Source organism: Carassius auratus, chromosome 40, assembly GCF_003368295.1.
Source record: "Carassius auratus strain Wakin chromosome 40, ASM336829v1, whole genome shotgun sequence".
NCBI lineage: Eukaryota > Metazoa > Chordata > Actinopteri > Cypriniformes > Cyprinidae > Carassius > Carassius auratus.
The window spans coordinates 10,490,785-10,510,692 of record NC_039282.1 but is presented as its reverse complement, the minus strand read 5'-3'; the positions used below and the strand labels follow the sequence as shown (position 1 = coordinate 10,510,692).

Sequence of the window (19,908 nt, the reverse complement as noted above, 5' to 3'; positions counted from 1 at the left end):
TTTGGTCGCCATCTAGTGGCTGAAAATTAAGTTTTGAGTTAAGCAACTTTTTGTTCCTTATTCAAGGGAAAGGTTATCTGAATAATTACCTTAAAACCTACAACATAGCACAGAAAAATTGAACAGTCAACACTTTAATAGCTAATCTTTGTGCCTTCAATTAGTAAAAGTGACTAAGATCACAGTCAATTAGTCCTTATCCACGACAGCTAAGAGTCTGTTCATTAATGCAACACACAAAGGCCCTGAGATGCTGAAGGGCATTGCTCCTCATCATTTTTTGCAAAGATTGTTCTCCCTGTAGTCATGACAGAGCCAAAATCCCAAATAATGTGTGATAATTCTAAGCTTATGTACAAATGAATTGTCTTAGTAGTTAAGGAGCAGTGGCGTGATGCACATGGGGTGTTGGGTGGGCCGGGGGAACTTGAGGCCGTGCTCCTTTAATCTCCAACACTGAAGTGCCCATTCAGTCCACGATTTCTCCCATTCTACTTTTGAGGAGGTTTGCCTACTTTGCATTTATTTTATCTTACAGTGCTATAAAAACTGATTACTGCACCCACCGTAAAGTTGGTCATTTTGTCTTGCAAGAAAAAGAACTTAAAGCAAAACAAAAATCCTTGGTGTTGTAGATCAAACTAAATTCACAATGTAAACTGGTTTTCTGATTGCCACGGTGATAAGACAACACAATTCCAGCGTAAATTGTCTTTCTCTCTAAATTCATCCCTTTCTCACTTCTTAGATAAGAAATCAAAGACACATGCAATGCTGTACTAAGTTACATCAGCGTTTAAGAAGTAACTTTGCTCACATCTTACATCATACGTGTTTGGCACAGCCCCCAAGCTCAGCCCATAACTCAATGACTGCTTTGTGCAGATTTTCTGAAGTTCCATGAACATATCTGAATATATCCTTGAAACATTTTAAAACATAACCAAAGTTTGAGTGTTGTGGCACTGTAGCAGGTAAGGCATCTGACACATGCAAGACTGAAGTCTTGGGGGAAATGAGATGTTTAAAGAGACTCTCTGGTAAACAACAGATTGCAGCAGTGCCACATGTTTGGACAACATATTCCACTCACAGGTGGTCAATGCATGAAACATATGCTTTTGTGCTTATAAGACATTTAGAAATTTACTTAATAAAAAATCTGAACTTTTTTTAGACCAATTTGAGAGCTTTTATAACTTCATTGTATTTTTATATAGCTCATTTGATGCATGGATGATGTTGATTAATTTACACAAAGAAAGAAAGGAAGAGAGAGAAAGAAAGAAAGAAAGAAAGAAAGAAAGAAAGAAAGAAAGAAAGAAAGAAAGAAAGAAAGAAAGAAAGAAAGAACGCTTAGTTGTGTTTCATTACTGAAGGGGACAGAATTAATAATTGCACCAAAAGACTTAACTAAACAAAACAACGACAAAAAAATTTGCAAAAGAATTATCATATTATACATTACCGAAAAATACTATTTTAAGTTCAGTTAAATTATAAAAGTTACTTTGAAATATACATATCTGTTGCTGCCCCACACCCATGGCCTGAAAAAGAATTGAAGCTTTGACGTGGCAGTGTTGGGGGAGGATGTGAGCTTTGGGAGCATGTATCTGCATCCCCCGACAGAAGATTCTAGAAGGAATTTTGCCAGACGGAAAACTATGAAATTATAATGAATACTTAATATATCCTGGGGTCGTTTTGTAATTCATTGACAGACGGTTTCATATTCTTTATAATCTTACATAAAATGCACATTCTGCTGTGCAAAACAATTTCAACTCAGCAGGGCAAATCTGCATTAGGTGATAAAATCTAATACAGGACCAAACATTAGCATCTTCCATTATACACTTCATGCCAAGATATACAGTTTTATATTTATGACTCATAGTTTAAATGAAGATGACACTAGTTTAATGGCAGAGATTAGCTGATTGTTTGCAGGTTTCAGAAGGCTTTAGGACCTTGCAGAGGTTGAATCTTGTGGTCATTGGATCCAGAGGGAGGGCTCTTGCAGTTTTCCTAGGAAATCCAAACATCCTCATTTGAATAGCCCAGCTCCAGCTTCTAGAAGTTTCTTTCCTGGAGTATAAAGGCCCCTGCTTCAAACACTCTGCAGCAAAGCAGCAACTGGGAAAAGAAGAGGAAAACATCTGGAAAAGAAGAGGAGCACTTTCAAACAGCTGTCCAAGGTAAGTATTGGGGAAAATGCTTTTATTTTACAAATATTAATGTGGATTTTTTTTCTTTGCTTGCTAAAAAGGCTACTGCACACAGGGTCAGAGAATACTCTTTTTTTTTACTCTTCTTTTTGCTTTTTCAGTCCATTTAGCATTTTTAAAAGTGAATTTAAAGCAGGTAACGTAATCCCAAAGCAACTGTAAGGTTGTTAATAAGTCAGCTTTTCCCCCAAAGAAGTAAGGAAAAAAGTAATTTCTTTAATGTGATCTAACGTGATGAGATCTTTTTCGATTTGGGAGTGTTTTTTTATGCTATCACTCAATCTGTGCTACCTCTGGAATTCAGATGCAGGTCCACTGTGGAAGTTCTGATTGGTCGAAAGTTTCCACCTTAGATCTTAATCTAGCCAATAAGAAGAGTCTGCATGTCTTTCTTTCTCTGTGTGCACAAAGTAGCAGCAGACTTCTGCTTCAGATTAAACCTTTGCTTAATTAAGAGAAGCAAGGAGTTGTTGTTTTTTTCACATTAACCAATGTGTATAAAGATTTTTGTGTAGATTACCCAAATGCACCTCTTGTCTTTCAGAGTGAAAATCGCAATCGTTGACAACTATGAATATGAAAACGTATCAAGGTATCCAAGATGATGGAAAAGCAACATACAAAAATGAACCAGAAAAAAAGACAAACATAATATGTGAATGAACAACCATGCTGATTTACATAAGCTGCTAACTGAAGGTTGTTAGTGGAAAGGGACACATAACATTATTTTATTTAACAAATACTTATTTTAAAGTGATTTGGCACATTTCAGAACTGTATAAAAGAGCAGACTCACATTAAGCGGCACATTCCTGTCTGATAAGTAATTGCCGTTGCTTTTTGTTTTACTGGTTTGACCTAGAAAACATGGCCTACAGGCTTTATTTCTATAGGTGGGGTGCGTACATTCCAAAAACGTAAAAATCAAAAAACAAAATGATTTAAAACTGATATAATGATCAAACAATTCACTATGCAGCCTTTTGTTCCTATAATAGACACAAAAAATATAACAATTGTATTAGTGAAAAATTTGCACTCAGTTTCACTTGCTGCCTCTTTTCTCTTCTAGGCTTTCATTACTACCCACAAATAAAGCAAGCATGTTTGTATCCAACTTCATTGCGCTGTGCCTTTTGGCTGTGGCCGTGTCCGGTCAGGACAAAAAGATGAGTCCCCATGCAACCTCCATGGCAGACACCAGTGCAAATCTGGCCTTTAGTCTCTACCACAATATGGCCAAAGAAAAGGATCTTGACAACATCCTCATCTCTCCTGTGGTGGTGGCCTCCTCTCTGGGCATGGTCGCCATGGGGGGGAAATCCTCCACTGCGACCCAGGTGAAGAGTCTCCTGAAGGCTGACACCCTGAAGGATGACCATCTGCACACAGGCCTGTCCGAGCTTCTGAATGAGGTGAGCGACCCCCAGGCCCGCAACGTCACGTGGAAGATCAGCAACAGGCTGTACGGCCCAAGCTCTGTCAGCTTTTCCGACGACTTTGTCAAGAACAGCAAGAAGCACTACAACTACGAACACTCGAAGATCAACTTCCGTGATAAGAGAAGCGCCATTAACTCCATCAATGAGTGGGCTGCCAAGTCAACTGACGGAAAGCTGCCAGAAATTACCAAGGATGTGAAAAACACAGATGGGGCTATGATTGTCAACGCTATGTTCTTTAAACGTAAGAATTTCTGTTTTTTTTTATTTATTTAAGATGCCATATAAAATTATATTAAATTATGAAATTATATTTAGCAATTAATCTGGGGTGAACCCCCAATTAAAATTTATTTGAATACTTCCAAGAATGTCAGTTTATATTGTACTTTAATAGTTCCAGGAATGTCTATATAAATCATATTTGTTTATTTATTTATTAAATTAATTGACTTAACTGTTAATGTGGAACTAGCCACCAATAGTTGTCCTGTAATTTTTTTATTATTTTTTATTTTATTTGGAATATGGATATTTACCTTAATAGTTGAATGACTAAATCATATTTAATTATTATTTATTAAATTATATTTAATTATTGACCTTGGCAGGCCCCATTTGTTATGCCATTACGTTTTTATAATTTTTTTGTTAGGATGTATATTAACTTTGATATTATGCTTAATCACTAATTATGAAATCATATCTAATCATTGATTCGGAACTAGCCCCGATTGTTATGTCCTGGCTTTTCCCATTTTTTTAAGTTAGCGTTGATATTTACTTTAATAATAAATTATAGCTAAAAAATGTACAATTAAATACTTTTTTATTTTATTAATCATTTAGCTTTATTGGTTATCCAGAACAAACACAATGATGACTAGAAAAAATAATCTAATTATGAATAATATTAATGGTTTATTCCTGTTCCACAGCCCACTGGGACGAGAAGTTCCACCACAAGATGGTTGACAACCGTGGTTTCCTGGTTTCCCGCTCTCACACAATCTCTGTTCCAATGATGCATCGCACAGGTAAAACCAACAGCTTGTTTTGAAATCTCTTACAAAAAAATCTACTATAACTTCAAGCAAACTGAACAGTTTTTAACTTTGCCCTATACAGGTATCTATGGCTTCTATGAAGACACACAGAACAGGCTGTTTGTGGTCAGCATGCCTTTGGCACATAAGAAGTCCAGCATGATTTTCATCATGCCCTACCACGTGGAGCCCCTGGACAGGCTGGAGAAACTGCTTACCCGCCAGCAGCTGGACACCTGGGTCAGCAAGCTCGAGGAGAGAGCAGTCGCCATCTCTCTGCCTAAAGTTAGCATGGAAGTCAGCCACGACCTTCAGGTAAATATGGCTGATTTTTGCTACTGTATATAGTTGCTATATTACAACAACCAATATTTTCTGTATGATATATGAGGCTCTTTTGTCTTGCTTTGCAGAAACACCTTGCGGAACTTGGTCTCACTGAAGCTGTGGACAAGTCTAAGGCAGACCTGTCCAACATTTCTGGCAAGAAGGATCTTTACCTCGCCAATGTCTTCCATGCCTCTGCCTTGGAGTGGGACACAGAGGGAAACCCATTTGACGCCAGCATTTATGGTAGCGAGAAGATTAGGAACCCGAAGCTCTTCTACGCCGACCATCCCTTCATCTTCCTTGTGAAAGACAACAAGACCAACTCCATTCTGTTTATGGGCAGGCTAGCTCGGCCTAAGGGTGATAAAATGAGAGATGAATTGTAACTTTCAGGCTATTTGAGTTTTATGTTTTAAAATGGTATTATTGTTATTAATGGTGTGACTGTTACCTCAAGTGGCCATTCCAATGGATCATCAGTGTATAGACAATCACAACATGTCAGTACAAAAACCTATTTTTAAGGAGACTAGTTGTAAACATCAGGAGCAATGCAATACCATAAGTGAAGAATTAGAGCCCTACAAATGTAGCCAGAGGTTTGACATCAATTAGTTATTGTATTCAATCAGACACTATGCTTATATTAAGCATAGTGCCATTGATGTTAAGCATTTATGATTGTGCTTGTAGAGCCTTTATGAGTAGGCTATGTGACATCTGCGTAGGGTTTGCCTTATCTTTAATGTTTAAAGGGAAAAGGTAGTCCTATCCGAGTATTTCTCAAGCACAGTTGGTAGGTTCTATGATTTCACTTCCATCCAAAAAAGAAAAAGAAAAACTCTCCTGCATTGATGCCTGTCTCCAGTTTGTTAGATGTTATTTTTCAGTATGTCTTTAGATCTTTTGAGAAAGTGTGCTGATTTTTTTCTTCATTTCATTCAGCTGTTTTTTTCCAATAAACTGAAAATTCAAATATTGTCCTAGTATTTTTTTTATGTTTAAAGAAGTTTATAAATCCATAAAAGTTCAAATATAAAATAATACATAAAATTAGTAGATAAATAAAATCTAAAATTAAATTAAAGTCACACTATCCTGAATGACTGACAATAACTAATAGTGACAGATAAAAGCACTGCACATTGTCCAGTGCTCTGTCAGTCCTAACAGTTTAATCCCAGCCATTCCGCCTGGTTTGTTGTGTCAACCCTCTGTGGACTGGAATGTGGAGCTTTAGTTGTGTGTTTATTCCACTGAGGGCTTAAAGTGTTGTCTCACCTACTCATCTACTCACCCTGGGAAACCTAAACCACAAAGACGAGTTTTGACATGAGAAAATTTCCTATGACACTAGCAGATCCATCCTGTAGGCTGAATAAGCCAATGGTTGGATGTATACAATAGAGGGATTAGATGCTGGAGTCAAGGGCTCACATGGTGAAATGGGCAGTCAAGAGAGGCTAAGAAAACAGTCAAAGAGGAGTTTGTCAAGATAAATAACCAACGTGTAAACCTTGCCAGGATAACCCAGACACTTTATGTAATGAGCGTAATATGGAGTATGATTAAAGAGAATACTGAATGTTTGGTATCCTTGCTTTAGGTCGGTCCACAGATTAAAACCTTTATAAGAGGGCCATCTTGTGGTAAGCAACAAAACTGCAGCAGAAATTACGGTTAATTTTACATTTTACAACATTTTACCTTTGAGAAACGAGAAATGATTAAGAATAATGAACAAACCAATATATATATATATATATATATATATATATATATATATATATATATATATATATATATATATATATATATATATATATAAAACCCATAGGATATTTTAGGGAAGTTGAACGTCCCAACTAAGTGTTCATCATAAATCAAGAACGATAATTTGGTACTTGCCTTGATATGCTGATATGAGTGACAAAAAATTTAATTCTAGCAGCTGCTTTTCTTGTCACATATTTAAGAAACCATGAATCAGTTAGGTGACTCATCTATTTTGAAATATGGACATTATTGCTTACTGAGGCTGAAACTTAGCTTTCATTACCTATAGCTTATAATGCAAGAAGAAACAAAACAAAAACAAAAACCCATGGCAAAAGAATTAGTTGTTCAGCTAAGTATGTTATTGTCTGTACAGAACATCAGAACAACATTGTCTTTGCCAGCATGAAATTCAACGTTTAAAGTCTCCTACTACTGCTATCTTTATCCATAGCTAGCCTACTCATAATTGTTACATTTCATAATAATGTACAGTATTTATATGCATGTTTAACACACAATTAAAAAATGATAGGAGTGCAAAACTGAACTATTAGAGAGAGGCCTTTTGAGATCTGACCGTCCTTGACATTGACTCCCAGAAAATGAGATCAGTCTGAAAAATTATAATTAAAAATGCCACTCAGGCTGTGCCTGGTAGGTTTGATTAACAGAAAATGCAATTAATCATAAACAGCTTATGTAAGGCAGTCAATCCCTCTCAAACAAACCCAGCCTTCATGTTTAATACAACTTAAACTGCACAGCATCTTAAACATTTCATTATATCCACAAGCACATGTGCTTTATCAGAGAGAGACTGGATGGACCCTTTATTTAACTGATTAGTCTGATTTGAGATGTTATTGCATTTTTTTAAATAAATAATTTTCTAAATGTATTGCAAGTTACAACTAATAAATATTCTGCATAGTATAAATAAATATTTTTGCATAAACTAACAGTATTCACAGAGTTATTGCATTCCATTTTGTAATTTCTCTTCTCTTAAAAGCAACTCCTTACTCAGCATTAAAACAGTCATATTTCATGATTTCTTGAGTCCAGAGACAACGTACAGCAGCCTTACATTTGAAATGGCTTGCCATCAACCATCCTCAATCAATTTGGCTTTTATAAACAATGCTAGAATATCCCATTTGGTCATTGCAGCAGATGTCCACTAAGCCTCGCCAAATCTGATTATGTCACTACATTGTTTTTTTGGTTAGAGAAAATCAAAGAAAATCTATTAAAGCTCCACCATGAGTACTCTGTAGGCAAAACAGAGTAAGTGTGACAGTGTTAGACTGGGAAAGAAATACACTTTCACTGACTACTTGTTCCTTAGCTGCCATTTCATTAGCGCTGTTGTTTCTGCTGAGCTGGGCAGAGTCGGATTAGACAGACGACAACCAATCCTATTAAAGTAGTCTTAGTAATCTGCAGTGTGTATGCTTGTGTTGTCCTTTGTTTCTTTCCCATGCAACTTTTCATGTATCTTTCCTTCTTTGACAATTTTAGCATCCTTCCTTGTGCTTCTCAGATTTTGGGCTTGTCCACTTGTCTGTTGGCCTTGCGAAATAGTGTCTTGATCTCCTCCGTCACCATGTCTTGCCAGTTATCTCTAAAAGATGAGAAGTGATTTAGAAAGCTGTCAGTGATGATGACAAACAGAAATGTAGACCATTTTCGGCAAGAGAAGCATTTCATAAAAACTGCAGAAATACGCAACATGCACAAATAAGTGGAATAACAAGAAGTCCAACACCACAATGAACAGCATCACGGCACAAACCCACCAGAAATCACCCTAACCACATGACAACTACAGCACAGCATGCAAGGTACTACCTCCTTGCAAACAGCTATGGGTTCATGCCTTTTTCTCAGCTTTCCTTCTCCTGTAATCCTCAATGTCCTCAGGTCTCAAACCATGGTTGTCTTCCCTGATGCATAAATCCAATTATCCAAAAGTATCCCATTCATAAGTACAAAGAGGATTAATCTAAACCACAGAATGAATCTAAAAGTGCAATTTATTTGGAAAGTGGTGGAGTAAAATGCATTTTATAGCCAGTACAATAATGTGGAATAGAATGAAAAGGCCACATCGATTTGTATAACATTCTAAGTAAATAGAATAAAATAAATGAATAAATATAATTATTAAAATCTTACCCTGGTTTGATCTCTGGAGGTTTTGGCAAAGGCTTTGTAAAATTTGATTTCCCAACAAGCCAGTATGTTTCCTCAATGCCTTTCCCCTAAAAAATACATTTAAAAAATACAAATTAAAAATAAAAACAGTAAAAACACCAAAAATTAAAAAGGTAAGTCAGTGCATAAACTATATTGATCAAAAGTTTGGGGTTGGTAAGGTTTTTATTTAATGTTCTTGAAAATATGTCTATTATGCTCTCCAAGGCTGCATTCACTTAATAACAAAACACAATAAAAACAGTATTATTGTGAAATATTGTTACAGTTTAAATAACTGTTTTCTATTTCAATACAACAAAGCATTTGTGTTAGTACCTTTAGCTCAGTCTTTCCTCTGACTTCTATTTGGTAGCCATCGTTCAATGAGCGGAGAATATTCACTGTACTAATGTTCACGTGAATTCTGTAAGCTGAAGGAAATCATGTTTATTGATGTATCTTCTCATTACAGTACATCATGTGTTAGTATATCACATCTGTAATGAATATTTGAATGGACCATACGCAACCCTGTAGATTCCATACGAGAGGCGGTGTTGACTGTGTCTCCAAAAAGGCAGTATCTAGGCATAGTTAGACCCACAACTCCAGCAACACACGACCCTGGATAAAGAAGAAACATGATAGGACAAGGGATGAGAAGTATAAATTTGGACAATGAAATCTAATGTCAAAAGATCACATGAGCATCGAAATAAGCTTTCCATATCAGTAGCACTAATCAGATGAAAACTGCTGGAGACTGAGTGCTCACCTGAGTGAATCCCGATCCGTATCCTGACCGGAACGTCTGGCATGTGCCGCATCTTGAAGGTGCCCACGGAGCTGAGGATGTTCAGGGACATGTTGGCGATTTCGGCTGCATGCTTGTTGCCATTCCTCTTCGGCAGCCCGGAGGCCACCATGTAGGCATCTCCAATGGTTTCAACCTGTGAAAAAGAAGAGGCTTGGAAATCATGGAAATCGAGTGTTGTTCTGCATGTTGACTTAGACATCCGAGCTTACCTTGTAGACATCATGGCTGCCCAAGACGGCATCAAATAGGGTGTAAAGGTCATTGAGCAAGTCCACAACCTCAATTGGATCACTAAGGGATGAGATGGTGGTGAAGCCTACAATGTCACTGAAGTAGATGGTGACTTGATCAAAGTACTCTGGCTCCACGGAGGCACCGGTTTTCAGAGCTTCTGCCACAGAACTGTGAATGAAAATTGACAGGACTCTTAATTTGACATAGATGTTGATCCAGGTCTTACTGGAAAAAATAAAATGAAGTATGTGAAAAGTGTGTTGTTGCATGAAAACATATACTCACGGAGGAAGCATTTCAGACAGAAGCTTCTCTGTCCTCTGCTTCTCTACCTCCAGCTCCTCCGTTCTTTCCCTGATAAGGTCCTCCAGGTTAGAGGAGTACTGCTCCAGCATACGCAACATGGAGTCAATAATATTGGTCTTTTTGCCCTTGTTAATGAGCTTGAACTGAGAACAGAAAATAAGAAGCCATTATCACTGAACATAAAAAGTTTTAATATAGTTGTCTTTTAGAACTTTGCCAAGAAACTTTAATTAAAGTGCCTTTAACATGAAATTTGGATGCAAAGCTATCCAGTGAGATGCATGATGTCATATTAGAATTAAAATACGCTATACCTTCAAATGTTTGGGGTTGGCAAGATTTTTTTTAAATGTTCTTTTTATTTTTGTTGTATTTATTTGATTATTTTGATTAAAGATTACAGTAAATCAGTAATGTTGTAAAATGTCATAACTCCAGCCTTCAGTGTCACATGATCCTTCAGAAATAATTTTAATATGCTGATTTGGTGTTCAACAAACATTTCTTATTATTACCAATATTACTATGGAAACAATAATACATTTTTTTTCCAGTAATTTTTAACAATTTATTTGAAATATTTGAAATATTTTGGAACATTGTAAATGTTTTTACCTTCATTTTTTATCAATTCATAACATCCTTGCTGAATAATAGTATTTATTTAAAATAAATCTTAAAATATATAAATAAATAAATAATAAATAAATAATAATAATAATAATAATAATAATAATAATAATAACACAAAAAAACAATTGATGATAAAAACATTAATGGAATACAATAAATAACAAAAAATAAATAAATAAAATAAAACAGCACAATATACTTTGGATTTATTACACAAAGCAAGCAACCACTCTAAAAATAAAGTTTCTTAGATGCTAAGTGTATTACTCTATTAGCCAATGCACTCAACAAACTCCAAAAATGACTGCACAAAACTCACCTGATCAAAGATCTGATCAAAAGGAGGCCTTCTATCAGGTAGCTCACTCCAGCACTGCTTCATTAACTGGATGCATTCCAGTGGAGCTTGATCTGGAGCTACAGTGGGCCTGCACATAGGCGGAGGTTTCTTCACCTTCCTTATTATCTCTGTGGATACAATAAACATGTGTTTGCTTATGAAAAGATGGCAAATTTCACTGATAATATTTGTCCAGTTACTGTTGTAACTGTTTGTTTACTATAAAGCTGGTTCATCAAAATGAGAACAGTGGATCTTGTAGACTGTCTTCATAACTAACCTTCAGGAGACAAGCCGAGCATGCAGTACGGCGCTCCTCTGACCACTACTTCCTGAAGTATAATTGCGAAACTGTACACATCTCCTTTATAAGTTCCTTTCCGTGGATTTTCATGGTCTCTGAGAAATTCAGGAGCTGTCCAGAACAGATCTGAGTGACAAAGAATTGCCTTGTCATGTTTTTGTTTAATATCAGAGAATTGGAATAAAACTGAAGATTTGCTTTATAAATAAATCAATTTTTTTTTTTTATAAACACCCATACCCTCTGGAGGTGGAGTCTCCTTTGGAGCTTTCTGGGTCTCAAGAATCTCATTGTAACCGTAATCAGTGATCTTTAAGACAAAACGTCCATCGACTACACAATTACGAGACTTCAGGTGCCCATGAGGAAATTCCCTGTGGTGTAGATATTTCATGCCCTATTGGATGGTACCAGAAACCATCAGATTATAATGTCAACAAAGATATATATACTGTATAAGGAAATTATAAATTAATTTGAAGTTAAAAAAATCAAGTACCTTGATGAGATCCAGCAACAAGGAGGATTTAAACATCCAGTCCAGTTTGACATCTTCATTACGAAGGAGATCATGAAGACTCCCCCGAGAACAGTGTTCGGTCACAATGGCAAACGTCTCACAATCACTGAAGAACCCCAAAAATGGGTTGACATTTTCATTCCGTAGGTCCTTCATCTGGGAATTATGGGGATGATAGGAAGTGTCACTCAAAGAACAAGCTCATACCAAACTGTGCGTTTAAAATGAGTGTTTTAATAAGCCATACCTTGGTGAAGATCTTAGTGGTGCTCTGTTTAACCTCCTTGAAATCTCCCTCCTTAAACTTTTTTAGCCACACCCAGTCGCCCTGCAAAGATCAAAATGATTTAAATTTGTTTCAAGTTGAAATGGCATGGTGTGTTCAATAAATAAAATGAAATGACACATAAAGTCACCTCATAGACAGCCACATTTGAAGTTTCATGTGTTGCTGTTGCCATGCTATTCACAGAGTGGGAACGTTCACCTGTGCTCTTCTCCTCAATGTAACTTTTTGAATCACAAAGATCTTCAAGAGTGATTTTCTGTGAGCAAAGAGATTACACATGGAAAATATAACATTAAAAAAAAAGATAGAGAGAGAGAGACCCTAATGTTCAAAGAAAGCAGCTAGTAAGGTGAGGCATACTCTGTTACTCAGCTGAGGGTTGATGAAGGTCAGGTCCTCAAGTGTAAGCAGGATTCTGTTGGGCCCTTTGATCAGCTGGATTTGTTGGATTCGCCTCCTACAAAGATCACAAACAATTTCTTGTACCTTCAACAATATACATATTCATAAAAAATAAAAATGGATTTTAATCAAACCCACAGCAATATTACCTTATGAATAGACTTAGACCAATAGAGCCAAGAACCATAATGAGGACAATCACAAATGCTATGATGACATATAGAATTTCCACACCTATTACACAAAAGAACAAATTAATCAACAAATGCATAAGTTACTAATTACCGTATTTTACCGGACTATAAGTCACACTTTTTTTTTGTTTGGCTGGTCCTGCGACTTATAGTCAGGTGCGACATATTTATCAAAATTAATTTGAAATAAACCTAGAGAAATGAACCAATAGAAAACAGAGAGGGTTGTTTTCTCTTGGTTCTTGGTTCTAAATAAATGCAACTTATAGTCCAGTGTGACTTATATATTTTTTTTTCCTCGTCATGACATGTTTTTGGACTGATGCGACTTATACTCAGGTGTGACTTATAGTCTGAAAAATACGGTATACATTAAATGGTTTGCATCAGTTAACACACAAGCATCGTCACATCGTCACAAGCATTTCAATGCCCAGTTTTCGCCAGTGTTAACTGTGCAAATGACAAATAAATGCCTCTTGACTTGACTCTTAACAGTAATCATATATATATAAAAAAACAAATGTCATCCTAAAATGTGAATTTTTTATAATAATAATAAAATTATGTAGTGATGATGTGACAGTGACAATGATCATATGATAACGGCAATGTCATGTTTGTTAGCAGGATTTAAAATAAAACATTACTGTTTCAGTTTAATTATTGACTGTAATTTTAATTAATTATTTCATTACGCTATCTGGCTTTGATTAATAATAAAAATAACAATGTTTAATATAATTTACAACACAATATTGAGCAACACTGTGTAAAATGGGTATGAGTTTGTGTGGGTTTGTTGTACCTCCTGTGCAGATGGCATTGGGGTCAAACCAGCAGCTGGAGTCTGAAGGTGGAGGTGAACCTGCAGGGAAATGAATGTACGTGCCAGCGAAAAGCACCTTGTCTAACGTCAGGTTCACATAAAAGCAGCGATACAGTTCAGATCCCCAGCCATCAGTGTCTAAGATCACATAGTCGGTTTGCCCATTCCCTTGGGAATCCATGCGGATATTTTGGTTGAACCCAGAAAATGTAATGTTCCTCGTGAAGGAAGCCAGGTTGGACCCAGAGAACCACTTACCCGCTCTTCTTGCATTGTGCATGGACTTAGCAAGGAGGTACAAACTGTTGTAAATTGTACCAAAGAGCGGAGAGACCTGAAATGTAGCAGAACATTTTAATGCAAAATTTAATGAATGTGTACAAATAAGACTCACAGATGTTTCAAAGTGCACCATGCACACCTGCTCTGGCTCTTGTGACACCATCAGTTCTCCAAGTTGTTTGGCCATATTGTATGCTTCGTTGAATGACATCAGATCTGATTCTATGGTGATGGTGAGTACAGCGTCATAGGCTTTGCGCAGTTTGGTGTTGTTTTGCAGTGGGAAGTAGGTGGTGTTGGTGTAGGGCAGGCTGTACAGAAGAGTGTCATATGGTATGAACACATACTGACCCTTCGTCATGCCCATGTCATAGGCCTTCATCAGGAATGAACTTTGTTGCTCTCCTCCAATGAGTGCTGAGTGCATGCACATAATGATGACTGAAACACACATGAAAAATGTATTAATTCACGTTGAATCATAATTTAAAAAAATATAATGTTTTACTACATTTTCAAAAAAAGGCCATGACCAGAAATTTGCGTGAACAAACCTTTAAACAAGCAAATGAACAAACAGGAACATTTTACAGATGTTTGTTTCGCATAAATATCTTTAACTGAGTAATAAATGTTGTGAATGCATTTACACACCAGTTTAAATAAATGCTTTTTTGTTTGTTCGTTTGTTTAAGATAGTCCTCCTGTTGACCAGTGAAGCAAAAGAAAGTGAAATGTTGAGACAAAGCAAACTTTCAGCTGTTTAATCTTAATATATATGATGTATTTCAGTAACTATGGGAGGTTGATAGCGGTTTTTTTTTTTTTTTTTGATAGCAGTGGTTTTGTATGTTGTTGGTTTTAAATACCTAGCTATATCATTAATATATTAGTATGATAATAATTCTAAATCTAGTATAAAATATTAAGTATACATACACACACATATAACTCAATGTTGACCAGGGAGAGTTGTCATGTTTCTTTATTATGATTATTTATTAATCATAATAGTTATTAAAACAGTGGTTTATGATTTGTATTAAAATTGTGTTCTTAAAAAGTCGGGAACAAACATCAGTTGATACCTGCAAAATCTTCAAAACAATTTACCTTTTATCTCCCCTGCGTTTCGTATGGTCAGCAGCGTATTCTCCAGCATGGTGTCATTATTCCCCATGGACACAACGATGCCAACGGGAAGTCCCTGGTTTCTCAGAGCACTAGCCAATTTGGCAGCTGTGTCGATCCATATATCCTCATTAGAAGACACGATGGCTATATTAGCCAAGCTGAAAAACTTTAGTACACTGAAAAGCACCCGTGTCGGGGATGGTAAAGTTCGAGCAAATGTTGGGTAGCCCTGGACCCGGTCTAACTCATAGTTAATACACGCCCATGAAAATATAGACTTGTCCCAGTTCTTGCCCATGAGAGCTGCAGCATTGCAGTATCCTGGATTTGTAGGGCCTATGAATGCATCAATCATTTTTTCATATTGTACAAATGAGGTCAAGGCTTTGGATGTCTCACAAGCCTCTTGAAGGATGAAAAAGTCCATTGTGCAGCCCAGTTCTAAACTAAAATCCTTGTTTATCCGGTCAACAGCCAGTTTGGACGCAATGGCAGGAAGTGATTTTGCATAATAAGGGTCACAGCTCCAAGGCCCCAAGATACCTACTTTGAAAATCAGGCATTGGACACAGCATGGAAACGTCATCACACCAAGAATAATCCATAGTGCAATGCTGTAAAATGGGAGCGTAGAGAGACTATGTCTGTTCCTGATAATTAGACAGCAGGGGTAACTGGATAACTCCCATAAAGCACCTCCGAAAGGGAGGTGAATATGTTGCATTGTCCTCCGTCAGAAGACGTTATCAGAGATGGATATTATAAAGAGACACCTAGAAAACAGTGGATTAGACATGAATTGAAGTCATGGCACACTTTTATCAGTTTTCAAGGGCAAATATTCACTAATATACAGGTTTATCTGTTACATACAGTTAGGTTGTATATTTTCAGAACAATTCATTTCAACTCACCAAAATTGAAAACTTAAAGTTTAACATTTTTGAGTAAAAATCAAAACAGTTCCAAATCGACAATCTGCAGTTAATTTTAAATGATCAAATCTAATCATTGAACTCTGAATGATTAGAACATGGTTCTAAAAATTACATGAAATTATTGTGACAAATATTTATTTGTTCTTTGCTAATCTACACTGTAAAAAGATGATTGAAACATTGAATATTTTAGTACATTTGACAAATATATATATATATATTTCAGTCTTTCCAAATTTCACGTTTCATGTTAATTGTCGTTTTTGTCATTATTTGTAATATTTACTAGCAATTATTGAGTGAAAATTTTGATGATGCACGACAAATACAAATAAATAAATAACTACAGATTTATCTACACTTATATTATGCTAGTGAACAAATTGAAACACATTGCTACATAAAATGCAATTTAGAAATTGAGCTTACCATTATTCATATGGGCCTCTTGTTGCAGGAAAACATTTTCAAAAAGTTGTACCTCTTTCCTCCAGTGTTTTCTTTTATAAGGTAGATTTATATCCAGCATTAGTCGCGCAGTGGGCATAAACAAATGTTGAGTAGATCTCAGCTCACAAACAAGAGTTTGATGAGGCTCGTCAGTGTCGTTGAGACTCAACTTCAGCACCCTGGAGAGCTACTTAAGCCTACAGTCATCAATCCAGGTGCACTTTTGCATCTTCACAATTCACACCTAACGTTCAGTGACATTTTCCAGCGCCAAACTTATGAATATTGCAGAATAAAAAAGCTATTCGGTAGTGTTGTCAATATGGGTTCCGTTTTTTACTTATTTTTTGTTACATCGCAGTTTCTGAAATCCTTGACGAGCTTAAATAATTAAATACATTTTATAATCAAATCAAATAAAAACCGATTTGCGTTTTAAATGAATCCACTCGACATTATCAAGAGGCCTAGATGTTTCTCTATTCAATTAAAGTCCTTTGAAAGTGACCCGCGGATGAATCTAATCCATACTTGGTCAGGAACAAAATAAGAGGATTGCAGACATACGTTAACGCTTCAGACCCACCTTTAGTGACTGAGCTAGACGTGAAAGCAATTAGTTACTTTTTAGTAACGAAAGAAACATAAAATTGTTGCATTAAAGTGTACAGTCATCACAAGCGTGAATTGTACATTAGGAGGATATTTTGATAATCCAATAAGAATAATTAAATGCAATGAATTGATCGCATAGCTAGCTTTCATTCTCACCATTAAATGAATCATTTTGTTTTAGGCTATATTCATTTATATTGATATTTTATTTTGTGTCCGGGGTGATAAAATAGTAGAAAAGTATCAAATGTTTAAGAAAAAACTTAAAGTTTTTTTAAAACTAAAAATTTTCTTTAATGAAAAATTATATTAAAATATCATTATATACATTATGCATACACACACACACACACACACGTGTGTGTGTACATGCATATATTACATAATAATATTATATTATATTATAATATTATGTACAAATAACTATGAACACATATGAATAGGGTTAAATCATTTATTTCAACAAAACTGAAAATACAATATAATCTACAGTATAAATGCACAGTACAAACAAACCAAACTACTTTGTAATTCAAGAATTACAAAAATATCTAAATGACCTTTGGATCAGAAATGACAGAACAATATTTATTAGTATACAAAACAACATTTTATTATTTTTATGCTTTATGTTTTTGAGCTCTCATCTTAAGGTTACTTATGGTCGGGCAAGGTCTCAGCAGCCTCTTTCCACCTCGTCATGGAGACCTGAGGTGCATGAGTGTTTCTGCAGTGTAATTAAGCTTTTGTTTGCTGTAGCTGTGATAGGCCCACTTCAATTGAATTTGTACATGGTGCATTGGGTATAATTAAAGTTAACGAAGGGTGTTCCCTTGGAGGATCCCTAGAGTTCTCCCACATTTGCCTGCGTCGGTTAAACCTTGTGTTTTGAGAATTCATCTGAGGTCTCTCTGAGCTCATTTGGACTATTAGCACAATGTTTACAGAGAAATACGAGCCCAGGTAATAAGAAACATTTACAGAACAAAACCATCTTGTGCTCAAGCAGCTTTACTGTTTGATTCACAATTTCATTGTTTCTCATTTGCTGGCTATTAAAACTTTAAATGGTTACATAAGTCTTGACTTTCTGATAGATCACGTGACTTTTAGGATTTCTGATGTGCTTTAGGAGCTTAATGCAGCTTTTGCTTAATGCAGCATTTGCCTTCAGGTTACTGTTGAGATTTTCTGGTGATATGTGCAGTGAGAGTGAGAGAGAGATGGTGGAGGGTGAGAGAGATGTGGTGACCCATATCCAATAAGCCTCTGAGCTTCTTAAATGTTAGACCTTGAAACCTCTGCCCTACAACCAGAAACAGAGGATGCAAACTCAGCAAACAGCACCCAAAGCTCTTACGGGTAATATTTCTAGCATTCAATAACTGTCTCTAAAGGAAACAAAATCAAAATGACTTGGTCTTTGAAATATATACAGGGTTTGAATTGAAATATCTGTAATTTTATAAGGGGTGATTGGTGAGTTAACCATCGCTGAAGATGCACTTCATGTACTTTCTAATATTTGTCTTACAATTAATATTTGTGAATATAGCTAAAAAGTTTAACTCTCTTCATTGATATGTGGGCACCGTTGAAGACAACTGTTTTTGTTTTATTGTACTGCCATCTAGTGGATGAAAAAAATCTACACTCTCTTAAACGTGCAACCCGATCAGAGGTAGTTTTATTTTAAAACACACAAACTATGCAGTTTCTGCATAATCATCAGTGTCCTCTTTTCTACTCTCCTTCTCTTTATTCTTTAGTGTCACTTCTTCGAGTTATAAAAATCTGCAGAGAGCAGAAAAACTAAATAATCTTTAAGAACTCATATTTCACAATCAAAGGTTTTCTTTGTGACCTAAATCCACCTGAAAACAAATAGTGATAATATAAATACAAATAACATTACATGCATCTTTGGGTCTTTTCTATTCCTTAAATTTAGTAAAAGCTTACCATTACAGATGTAATTTAAGCTGAAGTTGGTTAGGTATGGTAACCTTCAACATAAAATTTTAGAATTAGTAAGATTATTATGGGTTTATATGTTAACTTTAATATATTAATAACAAATTAGTTGTGATTTATTTGACAACTTACATTTTGTTTGCAGCCCAACAGTGTAAAAAGCTATAACTTGCTCACTCATTAGGGTTTGAAGGGCACTATTCTCTGAAACACTGCTTTAGAACAATATCTAATGAGAAAAACACTGATCTGAACCTACTAACAAACATCAGATTTATTTTATTATTGCTATTTTTATTATTTAAACTGTTGTACATTGAGACATAAATGCTACAAGAACATGGTGCATAAATGAAAAAAGACCTTCTTCTTTATGAATGTGCATCTGTAAAGCCTCTACAGGGCTGTTCATACTGTCAAAACAAGAATGTTATGGTTACACACAGTTATTTCTCACCTCAGACTTACCTGCATGTCATCCCTTTATTACAAAGTCAATAATTTTAGAAATAATTCTGATAATTTGCTTTGACTTCAGTACAGAGCTATTATAAAAGCTGTTATTTATTTGTATAATAATAAAAAAACCATGAATACAGATTTAACCCGCTGTTTAC

At 35.7% G+C, this 19,908-nt stretch overlaps 2 protein-coding genes across 4 annotated transcripts; one reads left to right on the top strand and one right to left on the bottom strand.

The window, feature by feature from the left end:
- Positions 1-2,045: 2,045 nt before the first annotated feature.
- On the top strand, positions 2,046-6,028 carry LOC113058560 (serpin H1-like). 3 transcript variants are annotated; one of them, XM_026226560.1, is made up of 6 exons: positions 2,048-2,201; positions 2,776-2,823; positions 3,307-3,920; positions 4,615-4,713; positions 4,805-5,037; positions 5,136-5,438. In XM_026226560.1, the coding sequence occupies exons 3-6, from the start codon at positions 3,338-3,340 to the stop codon at positions 5,436-5,438; spliced, it is 1,218 nt and encodes a 405-aa protein (XP_026082345.1). In that variant the 5' UTR covers positions 2,048-2,201; positions 2,776-2,823; positions 3,307-3,337. The 3 variants fall into 3 exon arrangements, with proteins under 3 accessions (XP_026082346.1, XP_026082345.1, XP_026082347.1); XM_026226561.1 differs by lacking the exon at positions 2,776-2,823 and having other exon boundaries at positions 2,046-2,201; XM_026226562.1 differs by lacking the exons at positions 2,048-2,201; positions 2,776-2,823 and having other exon boundaries at positions 3,338-3,920; positions 5,136-6,028.
- A 2,259-nt stretch (positions 6,029-8,287) lies between these two features.
- On the bottom strand, positions 8,288-17,189 carry LOC113058559 (retinal guanylyl cyclase 2-like). Its single transcript, XM_026226559.1, has 19 exons — positions 16,682-17,189; positions 15,294-16,087; positions 14,320-14,621; positions 13,878-14,232; positions 13,025-13,109; positions 12,834-12,930; positions 12,601-12,729; positions 12,432-12,512; positions 12,164-12,340; positions 11,905-12,061; positions 11,641-11,790; positions 11,340-11,488; positions 10,367-10,530; positions 10,057-10,249; positions 9,806-9,980; positions 9,556-9,654; positions 9,367-9,461; positions 9,010-9,095; positions 8,288-8,455 (listed from the first exon to the last, which is right to left on the bottom strand). Exons 2-19 carry the CDS (start codon positions 16,036-16,038, stop codon positions 8,371-8,373), a joined length of 3,324 nt encoding a protein of 1,107 aa, XP_026082344.1. The 5' UTR covers positions 16,039-16,087; positions 16,682-17,189; the 3' UTR covers positions 8,288-8,370.
- Positions 17,190-19,908: the final 2,719 nt, after the last annotated feature.